This window comes from Microplitis mediator, chromosome 7, assembly GCF_029852145.1.
Source record: "Microplitis mediator isolate UGA2020A chromosome 7, iyMicMedi2.1, whole genome shotgun sequence".
Lineage (NCBI taxonomy): Eukaryota > Metazoa > Arthropoda > Insecta > Hymenoptera > Braconidae > Microplitis > Microplitis mediator.
In genome coordinates, this window is record NC_079975.1 from 24,360,237 (window position 1) to 24,380,297 (window position 20,061).

The 20,061-nt window shown below is 27.0% G+C and overlaps 2 protein-coding genes and 1 long non-coding RNA gene across 5 annotated transcripts in view; 2 read left to right on the top strand and 1 right to left on the bottom strand.

The window, feature by feature from the left end:
• Positions 1–8,862, top strand: part of LOC130672240 (casein kinase I) — a 27,993-nt gene extending 19,131 nt beyond the window's left edge. Inside the window, exon 9 of one of the 3 annotated variants that reach the window (XM_057476672.1) lies at positions 5,058–8,862. In XM_057476672.1, the coding sequence (XP_057332655.1) occupies positions 5,058–5,148 (91 nt within the window). In that variant the 3' untranslated portion in view covers positions 5,149–8,862. Of the gene's footprint in view, positions 1–136; positions 3,078–5,057 lie in introns of those variants that run through there. The other 2 variants (XM_057476674.1, XM_057476673.1) reach the window with 2 other exon arrangements.
• On the bottom strand, positions 8,803–12,395 carry LOC130672241 (L-xylulose reductase). Its single transcript, XM_057476675.1, has 4 exons — positions 12,242–12,395; positions 10,608–11,037; positions 9,252–9,400; positions 8,803–9,052 (listed from the first exon to the last, which is right to left on the bottom strand). The coding sequence occupies exons 1-4, from the start codon at positions 12,291–12,293 to the stop codon at positions 8,949–8,951; spliced, it is 735 nt and encodes a 244-aa protein (XP_057332658.1). The 5' UTR covers positions 12,294–12,395; the 3' UTR covers positions 8,803–8,948.
• Positions 12,396–15,326: 2,931 nt separating this feature from the next.
• Positions 15,327–20,026, top strand: LOC130672246 (uncharacterized). The gene is made up of 4 exons (XR_008990665.1): positions 15,327–15,468; positions 15,559–18,457; positions 18,526–18,594; positions 19,789–20,026. It is a non-coding gene; the product is annotated as an uncharacterized LOC130672246 (long non-coding RNA).
• The last annotated feature ends 35 nt before the right edge of the window (positions 20,027–20,061 follow it).

Below are 20,061 nucleotides of genomic sequence, written 5' to 3' on the forward strand. Positions count from 1 at the left end.
AAAAATACAATTACCGATCGCATGATTAATTAAAAATTAAATAAAAAGTCCATTAGTTTAATTATTGCCCGTAAAGTAAAACGTTTGAATGAATGAATAACAGATTTTTTTTTATTTCTTACATTGATTTTTACAGGTAAACTGCAACAATTTTAGTAAAAAAAAAGGAAATCGCGTTGATTTCATACGATGGGGCTAAAAAATCTTTTGACACTCAATGCTGTGAAGTGAAAGAAGCGAAATTGAACTTCTATGCCATGGTATAGAGAAGACTCTGATCCGTGAAAAGATTTTAAAAAAACTAAACAATTTATCAGAATATAAAACAACGAGAGATGATTTGATATATTAATTATTTACAAGATATTTCGATAAATTTTTATATTAATAATATAAAAATAATGAGATTAACTTATCAATCTCTCAGTTGTTTATACTCCTGACGTAATTAGCATAAGGGTTGATATAGTGGTTGGTTAAAACAGACTTACGATTAAAAAAAAATTTTGTAAAACGTTAGCTATTTAAATTTATAAAAAAAAAAAACTTGATACGAGTCTCAGTCTTTTTTAAAAATTAGTACTTGTGTTATTGTCAAGTATTAATGAGCAGTAACTCGCCTAATGTTGCTGTTTGTGTATGATTTGTTTTGGAAGCGCCAATGTGACGGCAATGGATCCACTAACCCAAGTGGCCAAGCGGGCAAACGTTCAATACAACAAGTAAATCAACGACAAAAAAAAACTGTTACTAAAACTCGAGGCTTGTCATCTGCTGCTGCTAGTTCTGCTGGTGCTCGTCAAGGTCGAAAGTGAATCGATATGACCAAGATAAAGTATCGATTTCTAATAAATTAATTATTAGTTTATTTTTAAAAATGTTGCAACAGAAATTTAAATTATACTCGATATGCCTTTTTTTAATTCTGTATTTTTTACCCGCCCCCGATTTTTTTTTTTTTTTTTTTTTTTAAATATTTTGTTACATTAATGGCTGAGTGGTTGTAAGATTTAATTGTGTGTTTAAATTTTAAATGAATGAATGTTAATTAATGTCACTAATGTGTGGCAGTTTTTTTTTCGATCGTGTGTTAGTATTTTTTTTTTTTTTTGGTTCTCTAAAAGTTATTTAGACTTTTTTTTAATGCTCATTTTATTTTATAAATATGAAAATGTTATTTTGTATGCCCATTTAATGCAAATATACTTCAAAGTATAGGAATTTAAAAAAAGTATATAAAATAAAAACAGATAAATGCTAACGCTAAGAGAACGAGAACTTGACGACTGAAATATTTTTTATCGACCAAGTGACAAGCTCTCACTTATATTATTTAACTTGGCTATATTATATAAATGCGTAATTTATGATAAAATTAATTGTAAACGAATAATAAAGATTGATTTATACACGGAGAGAAAATTATGATAACTGTTTCTGGTACGTTGATGAAATATGACTCAACGTCATGGTAATAATTACTAAGAAATTATGGGCTATACGTCCATTTTCGAAAAAAGTTTTCATATTTATGGGAACAATTTATAGAATTGTGGTAATAGTTCTTATACTGTATGGTAACGGAATTATGGTAATGATTATCATACTACACGGTAATGGTTACTATAATAGTATGGTCATAGTAACTATAATGAATGGTAATAATTACTAGAATATTATGGCAATTGTTACTATAATAGACAGTGATGATTACTAGAATATTACAGTAATGGTTACTATAATGTACGGTAATGATAACCACAATTATGGTAATTGTTACCACAATAGACGGTAATGGTTATTATGATATCCGATAATGGTTACTACAATAGACGGTAATGATAACCACAATTATGGTAATTGTTACCACAATATACGGTATTGGTTACTATGATATACGATAATGGTTACTACAATAGACGGTAATGATTACTAGAATATTATAGTAATGGTTACTATAATTTACGGTAATAATAACCACAATTATGGTAATGATTACCACAATCGACGGTAATGATTACTAGAATATTATAGTAATGGTTACTATAGTAGACGGTAATGATTACTAGAGTATTATGGCAATGGTTACTATAATTCACGGTAATAATAACCACAATTATAGTAATGATCACCACAATCGACGGTAATGTTTACTGTAATATACGATAATGGTTACTATAATAGACGGTAATGATTACTAGAATATTATAGTAATGGTTACTACAGTAGACGGTAATGATGACTAGAATATTATAGTAATGGTTACTATAATGTACGGTAATGAAAACCACAATTATGGTAATGATAACCACAATTATGGTAATGATTACCACAATCGACGGTAATGATTGCCACAATCGACGGTAATGATTACCACAATTGACGGTAATGATTACCACAATCGACGCTAATAATTACTAGAGTATTATAGCAATGGTTACTATAGTATACGATAATCCTTACTGTAATATTATAGTAGCCATTACCATAATATCTGGTAGTGTTGACTATAAAATACGGTAATGGTTACTATAAAATTATAATAATTATTACTATAACACATGGTAATGGTTACTAAAATAATATGAAAATGATTACTATAATATACGGTAATGCTTACTATTATTTACAGTAATGCTTACTATGAAATATGGTAATAGTTACTATTATACTTGGGTAATGGTTACCATAATAAAAGGTAATGGTAACTATAATATTTATGGTGATTATTACCATAATGAATGGTAAAAATTACCAGTATTAGTATGGATACCGTTCCTATAACTGATATTTTTAAAAAACCGGTTGCCATACGTGATGGAAACCATTCTCATAAAATATTGTAATTGTTACCATAAAATTCTCTCCGTGTAATTAACAAAATATTAATTTTGCGTATAGTGGCTAATATTAATAAAATTCACCATAATTATTTTTTATTTCGATTTGTATAAAAAATAAAATATAAACAAAATTATTATACTACGAAAAAATAAATAAATAAAAAAAAAAAAAAAACAATACAAAATAATAAGAATCGTGATAAAATAAAAAAAATAATAAATGTATAAATATAAGATGTCATGAGTGATTTTTCTAAGTAGATAAATTTTTGTGTTTTATTTTTTGGTCATGCGACAAAAAATATCACCGCCGCTAATTATTACCGCTGTTATTAATTAATTGATTAAGTAATTAAGTAATTAATATTATAATAATTATCATTATTATTATTATATTTAATGCCAATCACTACATTATTATCATGAGATTTAATTATGCTGGAATATTTTTGCCGGTTTCCCCGATATTTAATTTTTAAATTCATTTTATATAATACATGCTCAAAATAAACGCCTTTAGATGCCTAACCTCGGCCTAATAAACTTTTTCATTAAACACTCCTCACTTTTGATTGGTCAAATGCAGTGTTTAAACTTTCTTAAAGCATTTGTGCATCCCTTCCACCGTGAAATTCGACGAAAATAGGCGTGATATATCCCTACTCTATAATCCAAGTCATCAAAATGTTCAAAATAAATTACCGGGGTGAACTAACCTTTACCTAAAGCTGCATCACTAGCAAAAAAAATCTCTAGATTACACATGCGCATTAAATTGATCGGCTATAACGATTGTGGATCGTCCCTTGATTAAACAACTGAATTCGACCGAATTAAAAATTTTAATTCAGTTATATTCTGTCGAATTCTGCAAAACAGAATTCAACTGAATTGAAAATTTGAATTTGAATTAAACAGAATAAAACCGATTTAAAAATTTCAAATTCGTTTTAATTCAGTTTAATTCGGATTCAGAACCAGAAATTGAAGAATTATTTTCGAATTAATCAGAATTAAACCGAATAGAATTATTTAAATTCGTTTTAATTTGGATAAATTCTGGTATTCCTGCCGAATTAGACAGAATTCATTTTTAAGTTAGCTACCGAATTAACAGAATTTATCTGAATTAAATAGAATTAAAAATTTAATTCTGTTTAATTCCATCGAATTCAGTTGTTTAATCACGGTCATTAACTGATGAATTTGTGTCACCTTAAATTTATAACCTGAACTCTAATTTAATCAAAAAGTGATTAAAAGTAAAAACAAATACTACATTTTAATAAAATCGAATCAAAGGAGGATATTAATTAACCTAAAATTTTAAGACTTGTTAGTTTTATATTAAAAAAAAAAACTTGTTCAAGTTTTTATATTAAATAATACATGTATTAGACTTTTTATTTGGTTAGTTTTCATGTTTATTGATTAATAAAACAATAATATAAAAAGATTATTTTAATTTCTATTAAATAATTAAGTATTCAATTTCATTTTTAATAATTAAATAAATAAACACTTGAGTAATTTTTTATAAATAAATAACTTTAACCAAAAAAAAACATTGATTTCTATAAAGACAAATTATTAAAATGATCGCGATCGCATGACGCCGACGTTACGCAATTAACGACGTTTTAATTTTGAGCACTAATTATATAAAATATCGTAGACAACTAGTGACATCGAGTATTATATTCGATGGCACTAGTTATCTAAGGTACTAATGTCATTGCGTGTATGACAAATTATTTTATTAAAATTTTTCAAGTGACCAAAAATGGCACCTCTACCCTAAAATTGTATCCTTGTACTAAACTTTAGTCCACTTAAATTAGCGAAATTAAATTTAAAAGCGATTACAATAACGATGTTTTAAAAATTTTTATAACCGCGAATTTTAAAAGTTATAAAATTTAAAAGTTATATTTTAATACAAACGAAAAATTTTATTAAAATAAAATAAAATATAATTTTTTGTGTTAGTTAATTATTAAATTTAAAAATAACTGATTTATATTATCAGCATTAGAATAATTAATTTTAAAGATATTTTTATTTAAAATTATAAATTATAAATAATTAATTATTTTTACTTTTACTTGAAAATTAAAAAAAATTAAGTCTGGTTTCGAATAAAAATTTTTAAGTAAAAACATGAATTTCCTCAAATAATTATATAAAAATTTATTATTTTATTTTAAATTACAGGCCAATATTTAATGCATTTAATATACAAGATATAAACACTGCCAGAATAATTCCAAGCGTCGAGCTGATTATTTTCCAAAATGTCTTGTAATTTCCAACCTCCATAGATTGACTGAGCTTTTTAAAAAGTTATATGTTAATACTCCATTTGTTTTAAGAAACCTTCAAAAATTCATAAATTTTAAATATTTCAGTGTCACCGGCACTTTCCGTGTAATAAAAATTCTTCCAAAAACGTTCATGACAGTGAACTTCCAAAATTGAGACAATTCTGAACTTTGAGTCGAACATTTTTGGAACTGAAAAAATTACAAAGTGAAAAATTTTCAGGTGTAGGCTTTTCCTGCGGGTTTATTTTTTATTTTTTGAGAAAAAATAATTTGATTTGACAATTTTTGGATTTGAAGAAAATGAAAAAAAAAAGAAATTAATTAGGAATTATTAACATTTACGACTTCTATTAAAATTATTCAGGTATGAGGCAAATAAAGTAAAAATATTTATGGACATTTTCTGACTTTTATTAGAACATTTTGGAAAGGTTTTTTTTTTAACTTTTCGTAATCGTTCAAAAATAGCAAAAAAAATGAGTGATCGGAACTAATTATGAACTTTTCCTAGCGGATACGTATTACGGTAAATTCCCGCAAAATACTGTAAGTAATACTGTAGTCTACTGCAAATTTACTGAATTTTACGGCAGTTGAGTCAAATTACGATAAAATGCGGAATTTTGCGGTAAAAATGCGGCAATTTTCGGCAGAGTCCGGTAAATTACGGCAATCAACCGCAATTTGTGGCTTTTTTTTACTGTAACACAATGACGTACTTCATATTACAGTAAAATGCCGTGAAATCTGCACGTTTACGATGAAATACAGTCGAACTTCATTAACTCGGATAGTTAGTTTACGTAGGCGCAGAAATTTCTTGGAATTTTCGAGTTAAGGGAAGCCCCTTCTTCCTTAAAAAAAAAACTATAACGCATGCGCTCTTACATCTACATGAATGATGTATAGATAAATATAGACAGGAATACTAATGTATAGTATCGGGTGGGAGAGAGCGTAGCTCGTAGTGGGGGTCAAGATTGAGGGGAAGTTCCGAGATAATGGAATCCGAGTTAATAGAATTCAACTGTACCGCAAATTTGCGGTAAAATACCGGATTTTTACCGAAAATTACTTCAGTACTGCCGCAAATTTACGGTAAATTACCGCAATGCCCACCAGGGTTTTCTAATCTCATTATAAACTCATAAAATTGTCAATTCAAATCATTTTTGTTTGAAAAGTTTGAAAAAAAATATAAATCCCCAAGAAAAGTCGACACTCAGTTGAAAACTTTTCACTATTGTAATTATTTTACAATTCCAAAAATTTTTGACTCAAAATTCAGAATTGTCTCAATTTTTGAAGTTTACTGTCAGGAACATTTTTGAAACGAATTTTTTTTATACGAAATCTTGCAAATTTTATTGATAACATTTTGATTTTTTTATTAAAAAAATTAATAACTTCTTCAAACTCTTAATTTATAAATTAGTCCCATACAATTAAATCCGTGCTCTTAATTGATTTCACTATCATACGTTTTTTTTTTTTTTTCAAAATTGACGGCCTATGAAAATAGCAAAATTAAAAAAAAATTAAATAGACAAAATAGACGCAATTATTTGGAAATTGAAAACAAAAAAAAAAGTGGTAATGGCAATTATTTTAAAAATGTATAATCGCTGTAACGAATCAAACAATTTGTATATATTATATACAACTCATTAATTAAAAATGGTCATTATAAGATTTAATATTAATAAAGTTAAGTATAAAATATAAATAAATATATAAACGTAATAAATGTGCAAACGAATGACTAATATGTCAGGTATACAGATAAAAATTTAATATTATTGTAAACTTTTTGTGTACTATATATATAAGAAAAAAAAACGAAAAAGTTAAGAAATCTGATTAAAAACTTAGAATCCGATTGAAAATCGATCAGTTTTAATCTGTCAATAAAAACACGCAATAAGTGCCCTCGCGGACTTTAGTTTAATTTGGAAAATAATTCGTTTTTGAAATTATTTGCCATAAAATTTTTCCATAGGATTCAATTGGTTTCAATCTGAATTTTTAATCAGGGAAAATTACGGAGGTTTGATTAACTTTTTTTTTATAAGATTAATACTTTATGTATATATTAGACTGTGCCAAATAAAATTGATATTTATTTTTGGTCCCATAAGAAAGTTACGTTGAATGTAACATAAAAAAAATTGGGTACTAAATTGGGTCTTTCAACTGAAGTACAAAACGCGCGCTCGCTTAAATAAGATTTCCCATTTAAAAAATATGAAAATTTTATTTTTAAGTGAAATTTTATAACTCGTACGGATCAATAAATTGGAATGACCATCACTTATTTTTGTAGAGGATTTAATGCTTTACAAAAAACGTCTCTTATAATTTTGATAAATCTAACCGTTCAAAAGTTACTTTTTTACAAAAATTTCAGCTTTTTTTCCCAAATGATTAATATGTAAAACCTGTAATTTTTGTGTGAGTTTGAAAAGTTATTAAATAACATATTTCAATTGCAACAAAAATGATCAACGAGAAATGTCCTATGACATTTTGTGATAAAATTGATAGTTTTGCTGAAAAAGTAAAAAAAATGAGAAATTTACCAGAAATTTGAATTTAAGCTCGAATAACTTTTAAACGGTTAGATTTATCAAAAAATTATAAGAGACCTTTTTTATCGAGCATTTAATTCTCTACAAAAATATGTTATGGTCGTTTTAATTTATCGATCCGTTAACGAGTTAAAAAATAATTTTCCCATGTTTCTTAAATGGGAAATCCTATTTAAGCGAGCGCGCGTTTTGTAATTGAGTTGAAGACTCCAACTTAGTACCCAATTTTTTTTCTTACATACAAAGTAAGTTTTGTATGGGACCAAAAATAAAAAATCGATTTTACTTGGCAGTCGAATATATACAGAAAAAAAATAATTTCTTGGCGCAATAAAAATTTTGCATTATAATTTGAAACAAAAATTATCGTAGATCTAGAAAAAATTTCCTGACACAAGAAATTTATTTTCGCTCCAAAAAACTTTTTCTCGTCCCAATAAAATTTTGTTTTCAATTCATAACACAAAAAATTTCTTAGGTCAAGTAAAAATTTTCTTGGCGCGAGTGAAAATTTTTTGCGCACAGAAATCATTTTTTTTCGTGTACACAACAATTTAAAAAAAAAAGATTAAACTTAAATGCATTAACAATTCGGATAAATAATTTTTTATCTTTATTATTATTAACGCATTGTAGTTTTTTGTCTGTTTTCTGAGCTTGCAATTAACGTCACAAAAAAAAAAGTATCATCTTAACGATACAATAATTTTGTTATTATTATTATTATTATTATTATTATTATTATTATTATTATTATTATTATTATTATTATTATTATTATAATTATAATTAATAGTCAGAATTTCTAACTTAAATTTTTTCCATGACGTTTTACTAAAAAAATTTAAAATAAATATATAAGTTTAATTAATAATTATATTATTATATTAAGTAAACAATTATTACAATTACTAATTATTATTGTTCATCACGATTATGTTTACCACGACAATTAATATTTACTAGTGCGTTTGATGTGAGAATGTGATGTATGCTAATGTAAATAATAAGTTTTGTTCGGTATGAAAGTAAATTTATGGGGATAGATATTTGACATTTATTTATTATCAATTATGATACCCAACATTTTATTACAATTAATTAATTAATAATTAATTAAAAAAAAAAATTAAAAAATTGAAAATAACAAAAAAAATAATAACAATAAGTAATTATGTACTTAGTTTATAATTTTATGTCGCGAGAAATCCACCGTCTATGGGTAATGTTATGCCGTTTACCATTGAACTGCGATCACTTAACAGATAAACAATTGCGTCGATGACTTCGTCAACCTCTGTAAGATATATCGTCAAAATTAATTGATGTTTATTTAAAAAGAAACAAAATGTATGTATGCTCTTGGATTATACAATTTGTCTAGGCATGAGAGTTTATTACAGAAGTAACAAAAAAAAAACTATTATTTTTATGTCAATGTGAGTGAATTATTTAAAAAGAGGATGATTTTAAAAATACATAGTACAATTTCTTACCGGCAAAACGTCCGAGAGGTATTTTTTCTAACATACTACGAGCTTTTTTTGGATCTTCCCATCCTAATTTTCCCATTGCTGTCATAACTACTGTTGGATTTACTGAATTTACACGAATATTATGTGGACCTAATTCCAAAGCCATTGTTCTAAAATAATTTAAATATTTTATTATTATTATTATTATCCATCGATATTAGTAGTAAGTAAATGTTCATACACTGAAAAAACAGTATATTACACACCGAGGGAGAAAAGTAGGACATTCTGAGCGGGTGTATAATTGTCTACTCGACCCGAAGGCTAGATTGGAACGTCCTGCCCTCTGTGGTGTGTATACTATTTTTTACCAGATCTGCACCTGGAAGGTTAAATTTTTGCCTGTTGTGGGAAGAATGGCCCATGCGCTAATTTTTGTCATTAAAGAAAAGAACGAATTTTTTACATCTAAACTATGGAAGCCGGGTCAGCTTAACCTTTAACTTGTAAGAAAGTGGCTCTATCTCGCGCACAGTTTCTACATGTAGAAACTAAATTGGGACCCTTATGTGCGGTTTCAACTTGTGCGCTTTTAACGTGTGGAAAAGTGGTACCCTCACGTTTACATTCGACATATGCGCAAGTTGAGAGTCATGGCGGATCCGAATTAGGGTAAATTACTGTAAATTACGCGAATTACCATAACTTACGGTATTTGGAAGCATTGTAGTAAAATACGTTATTTTGCGGTAAGTTACGGTATTTCATGGTAAATTGCGGTATTTTATCGCAAATTTGCGATAACATCACGGTATTTTACCGCAAACGTGTAAAATTACGGCATTTTACTATAAACGTGCAAAGTTACGGCATTTTACCATAAAGTGAAATATTTCGCGGTGTTACGGTAAGAATGTCACGAATTGCAGTAAATTACCGCAATTTGTTGTATTATACCGTAAATCACCACAATTTACCATAACGTGCAGCAAATTTGCAGCAAAATACAGTACTTTGCGGTAAAATGCGGTAATTTACTACAATTCGGATCCGCTAAGGAGTGCCCTGGTGGAAATTTTTCGGACTTTTCTCTGAAAAAGTCTTTAGAAATTTTGAACTGAGTTTTCCAGAGAAAATTCCAAAAAATTTCCACCAGGGTGGACGTTCCCACTTTTTCATAAAGTCAAAGTGGACATGTTGAAAGTGAACACGAGGTAGAGCCACTTTTTTACAAGTTGAAGGTGATCTGACCTAGCTTTCATACTAAACAGGGCAAGAATGTAAACTTTCGGCGCAGGTATAGTAAAAAATAACTTATTTCTAAGAGTTATTTTTTTTCTCAGTGTAGATAATTAAAAAAGAAAATAAATGAAATACTTTGTTAACATATCGACAGCTCCTTTTGATGCGCAATAAACAGCGTGATCTTTAAGTGCGGCGTGACTTGCTTGAGAGGATACGTTGACGATACTTCCAGCACATTTCTGTTCAATCATATTTTCAGCAACGACTTGGGAGATATTGAATACTGATTTAACATTGACGTTCATTGTCAAGTCAAATTGATTTTCTGTCAGTTGTAAAAATGGCGCCAAACATGCAACGCCCGCATTGTTAACGAGCATATGGATCGGCAGTATTTTTCTAATGGCATTTCTTGTAGCTTCCCAATCAGTAACATCCACTACGATGGTTTGGATCCTTGGGTCTTGTTGTTTCAACGTTTCAAGATTTGATTTTGTTTTTGAAAGGGCGATCACTGTTCCATTGTATTTGGACAAGCGAAGAGCTAATTCTCTACCGATACCTTTAATTTTTTAGATAGTGAAAATTAATATATTAATTATGATTAACAGATTTAATAAAATTGTTCTAATGTAATTTATCGATAAATTTTTAGAAAAATATTAAATACTAATTGACGCTTACGAAACCAATCGGAGTTATGGGAATAATCGGGGTTGAATTATTTCAAAAAACGTTACTGATTTCGAAAATACAGTAGGACCTCGTTATAAGACTACGCGTTATAAGACTCTTCCTTTAATTTGTTAAAACTCGCTCGGAACGCTTCCCCTACCAACTCAATAAAAGTTTTGCTCCGGAATCTCGCTATAAGACCAACGACCAGCACACCCTGATAAAACAACTGAATTCGACCGAATTGAAAATTTCAATTCTGTTATATTCTGTCAAATTCTGCAAAACAGAATTCAACTGAATTTAAAATTTGAATTTGAATTAAACAGAATAAAACCGATTTAAAAATTTCAAATTCGTTTTAATTCAGTTCAATACAGATTCAGAACTAGAAATTGGAGAATTATTTTCGAATTAATCAGAATTATTTAAATTCGTTTTAATTTGGACAAATTCTGGTTTTCCTGCTGAATTAAACAGAATTCATTTTTAAGTTAGGTACTGAATTAACAGAATTTATCTCAATTAAATAGAATTAAAAATTTAATTCTGTTCAATTCGATCGGATTCAGTTGTTTAATCAGGGTGACTAAAATCGAGATAAAATGTACATACAAAGATTACACAAAAAGTCTTATTTCGTTAAATTTTACGAGAATTTGCGGTCATTTTGTGGCGGTACAAAAACCGTAGAATCACCACTATTTTTATTTAAATTTTTCAAGCGTCTAAAACTGGCCCTAAAGTGGCCAAAAACGGTACCTCTACTCCATAGATAGCTTATATTTGAAAATTCTGTAGCTGTTTTTCCATTACATTTCCGTGATCCTATTGATATTTTAATTATATAAAACTTGTAAAATTCATAAATTGGTGGAATTCCGAAACTTAACCCTTACCAAAAACGTAAACAGTAATCACAAAATTCGTATTTTATGTGATTTCCAATTATGTAGCAGAATTCCTTACACAATCAATAATAATAATATTCGAAATTTTTAATTAAATACGTAATTAAATACTGAAAGAATAATTAGTTACTAAAAATTAAAGATATATTTTGTTATTGACTAATTTATGTATCATCTCACCTTGTCCAGCACCAGTGACTAATATACGCTTAGATTCAAATGAAATATTCATGTTATCAATTCAAGATTTATTAACGCACTGAAAATTTAATTATCTTGACTATATTTATATAATTTTATGTAAATAATAAAGACATAACTGACGATACCAATGAAAAAATATATTATATAAGCGATAAGATTAAAAGTGAGGATATATATGCTAATAAAAGTACATGCATAAAAGTATTCATAATCTTCTGGTATGTACACATAAATACATATTTGGTATCATTAAAAAATATATGCTATCAAATATATATTGTAGTATTTCAGAACTTATAAATTAATATCACTTATACTACAATGATAACACACTCAAGCTATAAATAACAACACTTCAATTAACAGCAGTAAAAGAAAAGGCAAGAGATATAGTTTATTGATATACAGATGTATGCTGTTATGCTGTCAAATTAAGTCTAACTGATTCTAGTCGTATGGCACGCCGTTTTACTATTTAATGCCATAAAATTTTCCAACAAAATAAAAAATAATTCTATTTTTAAAATTTGAAGAAATATTTAAAACTGTATTTTTTTTTATGTGGGGACATAATTAAATTTATATATCATTATGTCCTGACATAAAATTAAATCAAAATACATAGTAGGAGATACAAAATATTCTAAGTTATCATTATGTTCAGAAATAAATTTAATTATTTATTATTATGTCGGGATATAATGATATATAAATTTTATTATGTCCCCACATAAAAAAAAACATTGTATTATAATTATGTGTAGACTAAATATCTATTGGGTTCGGCAAACTTTTCAACAATAGAAATATTTAAAATTATGCTAGTACATAATTATAACTTGAACATTAAAATTTTTTTCCCTACATAAACGAAATGGTTTAATTTTATTATGCGTTGATATAAAAAAAAATTTATGTCACAGCTCATCCCTGATTAAAAAAGTGAATTGAAAAGTATTGAAAAAGATGAGAAATGAATCCTTTCGAATACTTTCTATACCCCAAGGTTTTCATTTTGACATAAAATGAATACTTTTCAATCCCAAAATAATAAAAGAATTTCTGAACTTCCGAGGAATTGAAAAAGATTGAAATGAATTGAAATTTTTGAATCTTTCTGAATCCTTCTCAATTCTCAATTCTTTTCAATATTTTCGAATTCCACTTTGGAATTGGAAAGTATTCAAACGATCGAAATTTCAATTCCATTCAATACTTTCCAAAACCGCCGAGGGATTGAAAAGAATTGAAATAATTTTCAATACTTTTCAATTCACTTTTTTAATCAAGGATAATTTTAATTTTTAATAATATTATGTACAGTCATAATTTAAATTTAAAAATTTTTATTATGTACTAACATAATTTTTACTGTCACGGTCGAATTTTTATTATTTTCCCACATAATTTTAATTCCAACTAAAAATTTTCCAATGGCATAAAAATAACTAAGCTAATAAAAATTATTGTGCTACATAATAATAATTAGATATATAAATATTATGACAGCATATAAATATAATTCTAGCATTTTCATTATGTACATAATTTTAATTCAGAATGCCTGAATATCTAAAAAATTAATATATTATTCCCGTGTAAAAAAAATTCGTTCAAAAAAGATTCCAAAAAAGTTCCGCATGTGAAACTTCTAAACATGAGACAGATTAGAACTTCGAATGGAACTTTTTTGGAACGTTAGTAATCTTGATGGAAAAAAAAAAGTTTTTATGAGCAAATTTAGAGTCAAAAAAGGACGTTCTTGAAAGTTTTTGGAATTTTTTATGGGCGTTTTTTTTAGTTCTATAAAAAATTCAAATGTAGTGATTTTTGAATTATTTTGGCATGTTTCTAGAACGTCTTTAGTCTACAAAAGATGCAAAAGTAGTGATTTTGGAATGCCTTTTTTAGTCCATAAAAAAGTCAAAAGTGGTGATTCTGGAACTTTTTTGGAATGTTTTTGGAACGTCTTTTTTAGCTTCCAAAAAATGTCAAAAGTGGTGATTATGGAACTTTTTTGGAATGTTTTTGGAACGTCTATTTTAGTTCTATAACAGGTTGTAAAGATTTTTTGACGGGTTGTAAACGATTTTTTGACTATTTTTGAATGTTTTTGGAACGTCTTTTTTAGCTTCCAAAAAATGTCAAAAGTGGTGATTCTGGAACTTTTTTGGAATGTTTTTGGAACGTCTATTTTAGTTCTATAACAGGTTGTAAAGATTTTTTGACGGGTTGTAAACGATTTTTTGACTATTTTTGAATGTTTTTGGAACGTCTTTTTTAGCTTCCAAAAAATGTCAAAAGTGGTGATTCTGGAACTTTTTTGGAATGTTTTTGGAACGTCTATTTTAGTTCTATAACAGGTTGTAAAGATTTTTTGACGGGTTGTAAACGATTTTTTGACTATTTTTGAATGTTTTTGGAACGTCTTTTTTAGCTTCCAAAAAATGTCAAAAGTGGTGATTATGGAACTTTTTTGGAATGTTTTTGGAACGTCTATTTTAGTTCTATAACAGGTTGTAAAGATTTTTTGACGGGTTGTAAACGATTTTTTGACTATTTTTGAATGTTTTTGGAACGTCTTTTTTAGCTTCCAAAAAATGTCAAAAGTGGTGATTCTGGAACTTTTTTGGAATGTTTTTGGAACGTCTATTTTAGTTCTATAACAGGTTGTAAAGATTTTTTGACGGGTTGTAAACGATTTTTTGACTATTTTTGAATGTTTTTGGAACGTCTTTTTTAGCTTCCAAAAAATGTCAAAAGTGGTGATTATGGAACTTTTTTGAAATGTCCATAAATTCCAAAAACTTTCCAAGAACGTCCATAAAAATTTTTTTTACCATCAGAATTACTAACGTTCCAAAAAAGTTCTAATCTGTCTCATGTTTAGAAGTTCCACATACGGAACTCTTTTGGAATCTTTTTGGAACGAATTTTTTTTACACGGGTTAGCTCTAATAACTCAAAATCAGAATACGGCAGTAGCTTGAAGTTAACTTGTGGATAAGGTGGCTACCAGGGTGGTTCCGCTTCCCCTTTGTCGGTAACTTGAAACGCTGCTCTGACATCAGTGGAAAAGCTAAAATGTCATCCGATTGTTACCCTACTCCACTGTTTATATTTTTATATTTACATTTCATTTTACATACCGTATCAAGTTCACCAAGTATACAAATAAATATTTTCAACACCTGTTGAAATTAGTAAGTTTTAAAATTTAACTGATTATTGCTTACGATAATTAATTTTATTACAACTAAATAAATTTTATATAAATTAATAATTTTGTGTAGATAAGACATATCAGGATGATCGTCATCGGAAATATTTATCACGATTGATTTTACTGCCAAAGGTTAAGAGATTCAGTTAGTAAACAAAAAAATCACAAGTTGCAGAGATTATTGATGAATGTAAATCAAGAGAATTAGTGATTTAAATTTACATATAAAAATGTATACTAATATGACAACAGTGGCGGTCTTACAACCTGGAGGAGTTTTTCATCGAGCTTTAATTTTCATGTTTAAATTGGCATGGAAATCACGATTTCGATTGCCCGTTCTTATGGTCGCTGCGTTTGTCATCATGGATATAAGAATGCAACTTGAAATAGATGTTCATGTGAGAGATGCTGACAATAATCAGAATCCATAGACTTCTTACTTTTATTTATATTTATTTTATGTCAGTTATATTATTCATTTTCTACTAGACATTAAAAGTTTTTTAAAATATAAAAGCTGTTTTGAATTTGATTTTCAAAAATTTAGATCAGATCGCTTGATGTTTCAAGATTTGATGATACAAAGTGTGATTATATATATTATTAGTGATAAGTTTATGTGTGTATATATGTAAACACTATATATTTTTAGCCAATTTTAGAATTTTAATTTGAATGGTTTTTGTTGCAATCGAAATGATATTTAAATCAGTTGACGTCCGACATGATTTTTTATACTTTATAAAACGATTGTTGACTATTACGTTTATGTGATTGGGTTAAAAAAGTTTTTTTAAATTAAGGGCTTTCTCAGACGGTGTCCTCTGGTTTTTAAAAATATTCATGACTCAACTGTTGAAATTGTATTAAAATTTTATTAATTAAAGAAACATTAAAACCCTAATTGAAAAAGGACGAGTTGCAGTTTCACCGAGGTACAGAATTTAAAAAAAAATGAAAATTGATATCAATGGGAGTTAAAGGGAATTTCGAAAGTAAATTTCAGTAAAATTTTCATGTCAATTTTATAATTAGAATTTTAAGTTTTGTAAACGAAAATTTACTTAGCGAATTTCGTTTAACTCCCAATTGATATCAACTGCAAGTCATTTTTTTTTTAATTCTGTATCAGTGAAACTGCAACTCGTTGTCCTTTTTTCAATTAATGCATTAATTTTTTTTTAATTAATTAATACAATTGTGACAGTTGAGTCATTGACTATTTTAAAAAAGTAGGAGCAGGGCTGAAAATTTCCTTAAGATCATTCTTAGACAATAACCCTCACTTTTTAAAATTTTCAATGACTTTCAACTGTCATAAGTGTATCAAAATTTTATCAGTTAATTAAAATAAAATTAAAACCTTAATTAAAAAAATGACAACATCCATATGATGTAGATTGAAAAAAAAATTACTTGCAGTTGTTGTCAATTAGAAGCTATAAAAAATTTGTTGAATAAATTCAAGCAAAATCGTCATGTTAAGATTGTAATTCGAAATTTCAAATTTTGGAAACTAAAATTGATTTTAACTAAACAATTTTTTAAAAATTCTTTATCCTGGAAAAATTTTAATGCTGACTTTTTTCAGTTAAAGCTCTAATTTGTTTTAATTAATTCACGAAATTTTAATACAATCATCCCAGATAGCATTCAAGTCGGAATGATTGCTTTACTTAGTCTTTTTGAAGGCGTCCTTAAGAAGTCTTATGATGACTTCTTAAAGGTGTAATTTTTAAGAAATCTTAATTAAGAGTTCTTGAAGACTCCATAAATAAGACATCAGTTTTGTGACGTCTAATGTATTCTTTTTTTTAACTTCTTTGAAGTCAAAATTAAGAGCTCCTTAAGACGTCATGGTAAATTCAAACTGAAGTCTTATTTGTGAAGTCAGAAAAAATAACTCTTTGAGAATTCTTTTTAAAGGCGTCTTACTGAGTTCGCTAGGTGGCTCATTCGACATCTTGAGAACTTCTTAAAGACTTCTTTAAGATGTTGATAAGACGTCCAAATCGTAAATAGGAACCAGTGCTGTCATCGTGGGATATTTTTACCCCTTCCCGTGGTGAAATAGCATGGAGTATAATGGCAGGAGGGGGTAAAAATTTCCCACAATCTAGCCGCACTGATAGGAACTCATTCAGAACTCATATCATCGAGACGTCATTTTGCTATCTGGGATAGTTAAATATTATTGAGTATTTGAAAAAAGTAGGGAGGGGCTGTCTGAGAATGCCTTCAAACTCATAGAAAAGAAAATATTAACGTCGTAACCAGAATTTTTGAGCTCGAAAAAGCGGAAAACTTTTTAGCTGACACTTCAGTTCTTTTTTTTTACTCGACAAATTAATTTCATTTTAGTATAACTGTTTCAGGAGAATAATTCGATTTTATATAAAATTTTTCCATACTATTAGTGATAAATTTTTTTTTCGATAAAATATTCGATCAAAAAATAAATAAAGTTAAACAGAAAATAATTATTTTACGTATAAGAGATTGAATAAATATTAAATTAAAAGTTTAATTATCAAGTATTCAAAATTATTATTACTACATATATTGTAACTGTAATTTACTTGTAAAAATTTTTATAAATAACTAAATGCTCATTAAGAAAAGAAAAAAAACAGATATCAGTTGAGAAATTTCATCAAATATAATACAATGAAACCTTTTGTATTTCTTAATTAAAATTTTTTTAAGGTTTCCACTTTGGTATATATATAAAAAGAATTGTAAATATTTGCTCATAATTATAAATCATTACCTTAGAGTGTTTGTTGTAATATTTAATTTATATTAAAATACTATACTATTAATATAACGAGTAATTAATAATGTTTATAAATTCTAGTACTTATTTTATATATTTTTTTATTTTAAATGTTTTAATTATTAAAATATATACTAGAGAAACTTTAACTTCTGATGAAGATACTGTTCTTCCGCCGATGACAGTTATGGTAAAAAATAATAAACTTTTTAAGTTACTGTTAATTGTTTTGAAATTAATTAATTAAAGTAATTACAGAGTGACTCGTTACGTGGAAAATTGTCTGAAAGTCGGGCTCAAAGTCCTTGTATTATTGAATATCAAATAGTAAGTATTATTTATTTATTTATTAAAAGTATGTGTGTAGTTAGAAACCAAGAAAGTAATTAATTTCTTGTTTAAAAGTAATTTGCGATTAAAAAAAAAATAATTTACGCGGGTATTGAGATTCATTTTTTAAAAATTTCACTAAAGAAAATTTGTATGGAATTCAGTGGCGGATTATTTTTATTCGAAGCTGGCTGATTTAAGTTTGAAAAACATAAAAAAATATGTATTTTATTAATTCAATACTTAGATAGGGCTGTAGGTTTCAAAATTACTAGTCAGAACTTTATAAAATTTAATAGGGTAAGAGAACCAGCACCCGATCAAAGAACTAGTACCTAATCATTCTATGTATTAGTATATTTATACTCAGTAAAATCTAGTAAATATAGATATACAAATATATGAGTGATCGAGTACTAGTTCCCTGATCGGGTACTGGGTCTCTACCTTATAAAAAGAAGAATTTTTTAGCGCGAGAAATTTTTCTTTGCCTTAAGAAATTTCTGCATTCTGAATTGAAAACAAAAATTTTATTGGGGCGAGAAAAAATTTCTTACAGCTACACAGCCCGTGTAAAAAAAAATTCGTTCCAAAACAATTCCAATCAAATTTTAATGATATTTTAATTTTGTTTATTTATAACTGAAAATAAGTAAAGGCGTACTTTTACGTAATTGATCTAATCGATTGATATCCGACTTAGAAAACAGTTTTAATATAAATTAAGTTTCTGTTTTAAGTTCACTTAATGAATTAACGTCAATTTTTTAATAATAAATTTATAAATTTTACCAAATTGGTTTAAAAATTTTCGTAACAGTTTTCAAATTTATACTTTTAAAAAATGTAACAAAAATATCCATCTTTTTCTAATTTCTAATTCCTGACACTCCCCCCATGAAAAAAATTTATTAAAAAAATATATGTTAGAATATAAAAAAAATATATTTTTAATATAAAAAAAATATATTAAAAATATATAAATATATATAAAATATTTATAAAAAAAATATTTTAAATAGCTAATTAAAAATATATCTTAGAATGTATAAAAAAAACATGTATAAAAATATACAAAAAATATATTTTTTTTTTATTTTAACATATATTTTTTTTATAAATTTTTTTTATGGGGGTCCGTTGAATTAAGAAACCATTAACTAAATTAATCAGTGAATTTTTTTTTTTTAGACAAAACGAAAAATAGGCGAATGTGTAAAACTCACAGGAAGTATACGCGGATGTGTTTCCGGTTCATTTGTCAATCCATTCCACCCTGATTGCTTGTAAAAAAAAATACCGTAATCAGTTATTAATGCTCTTATTAAATTTATATTTATAAATTTATACATTTATAAAAAATTATTATCGACTTAAAAAAAATAAATAAATATTTGCCATGTGATACAAAGTCTATTGATTTAAATAATAAAATAAAGCCTTGACATCATGATTGATTTTATT

Bases quoted from the DNA above. Each gene is read 5' to 3' on its own strand.
- LOC130672241 (XM_057476675.1), bottom strand. From the start codon at position 12,293: ATGAATATTTCATTTGAATCTAAGCGTATATTAGTCACTGGTGCTGGA. The intron at 11,038-12,241 runs GTGAGATGATAC...AAAAAATTAAAG, and splicing joins AGTCACTGGTGCTGGACAAG to GTATCGGTAGAGAATTAGCT. The intron at 9,053-9,251 runs GTAAGAAATTGT...TATATCTTACAG, and splicing joins ACCTCTCGGACGTTTTGCCG to AGGTTGACGAAGTCATCGAC.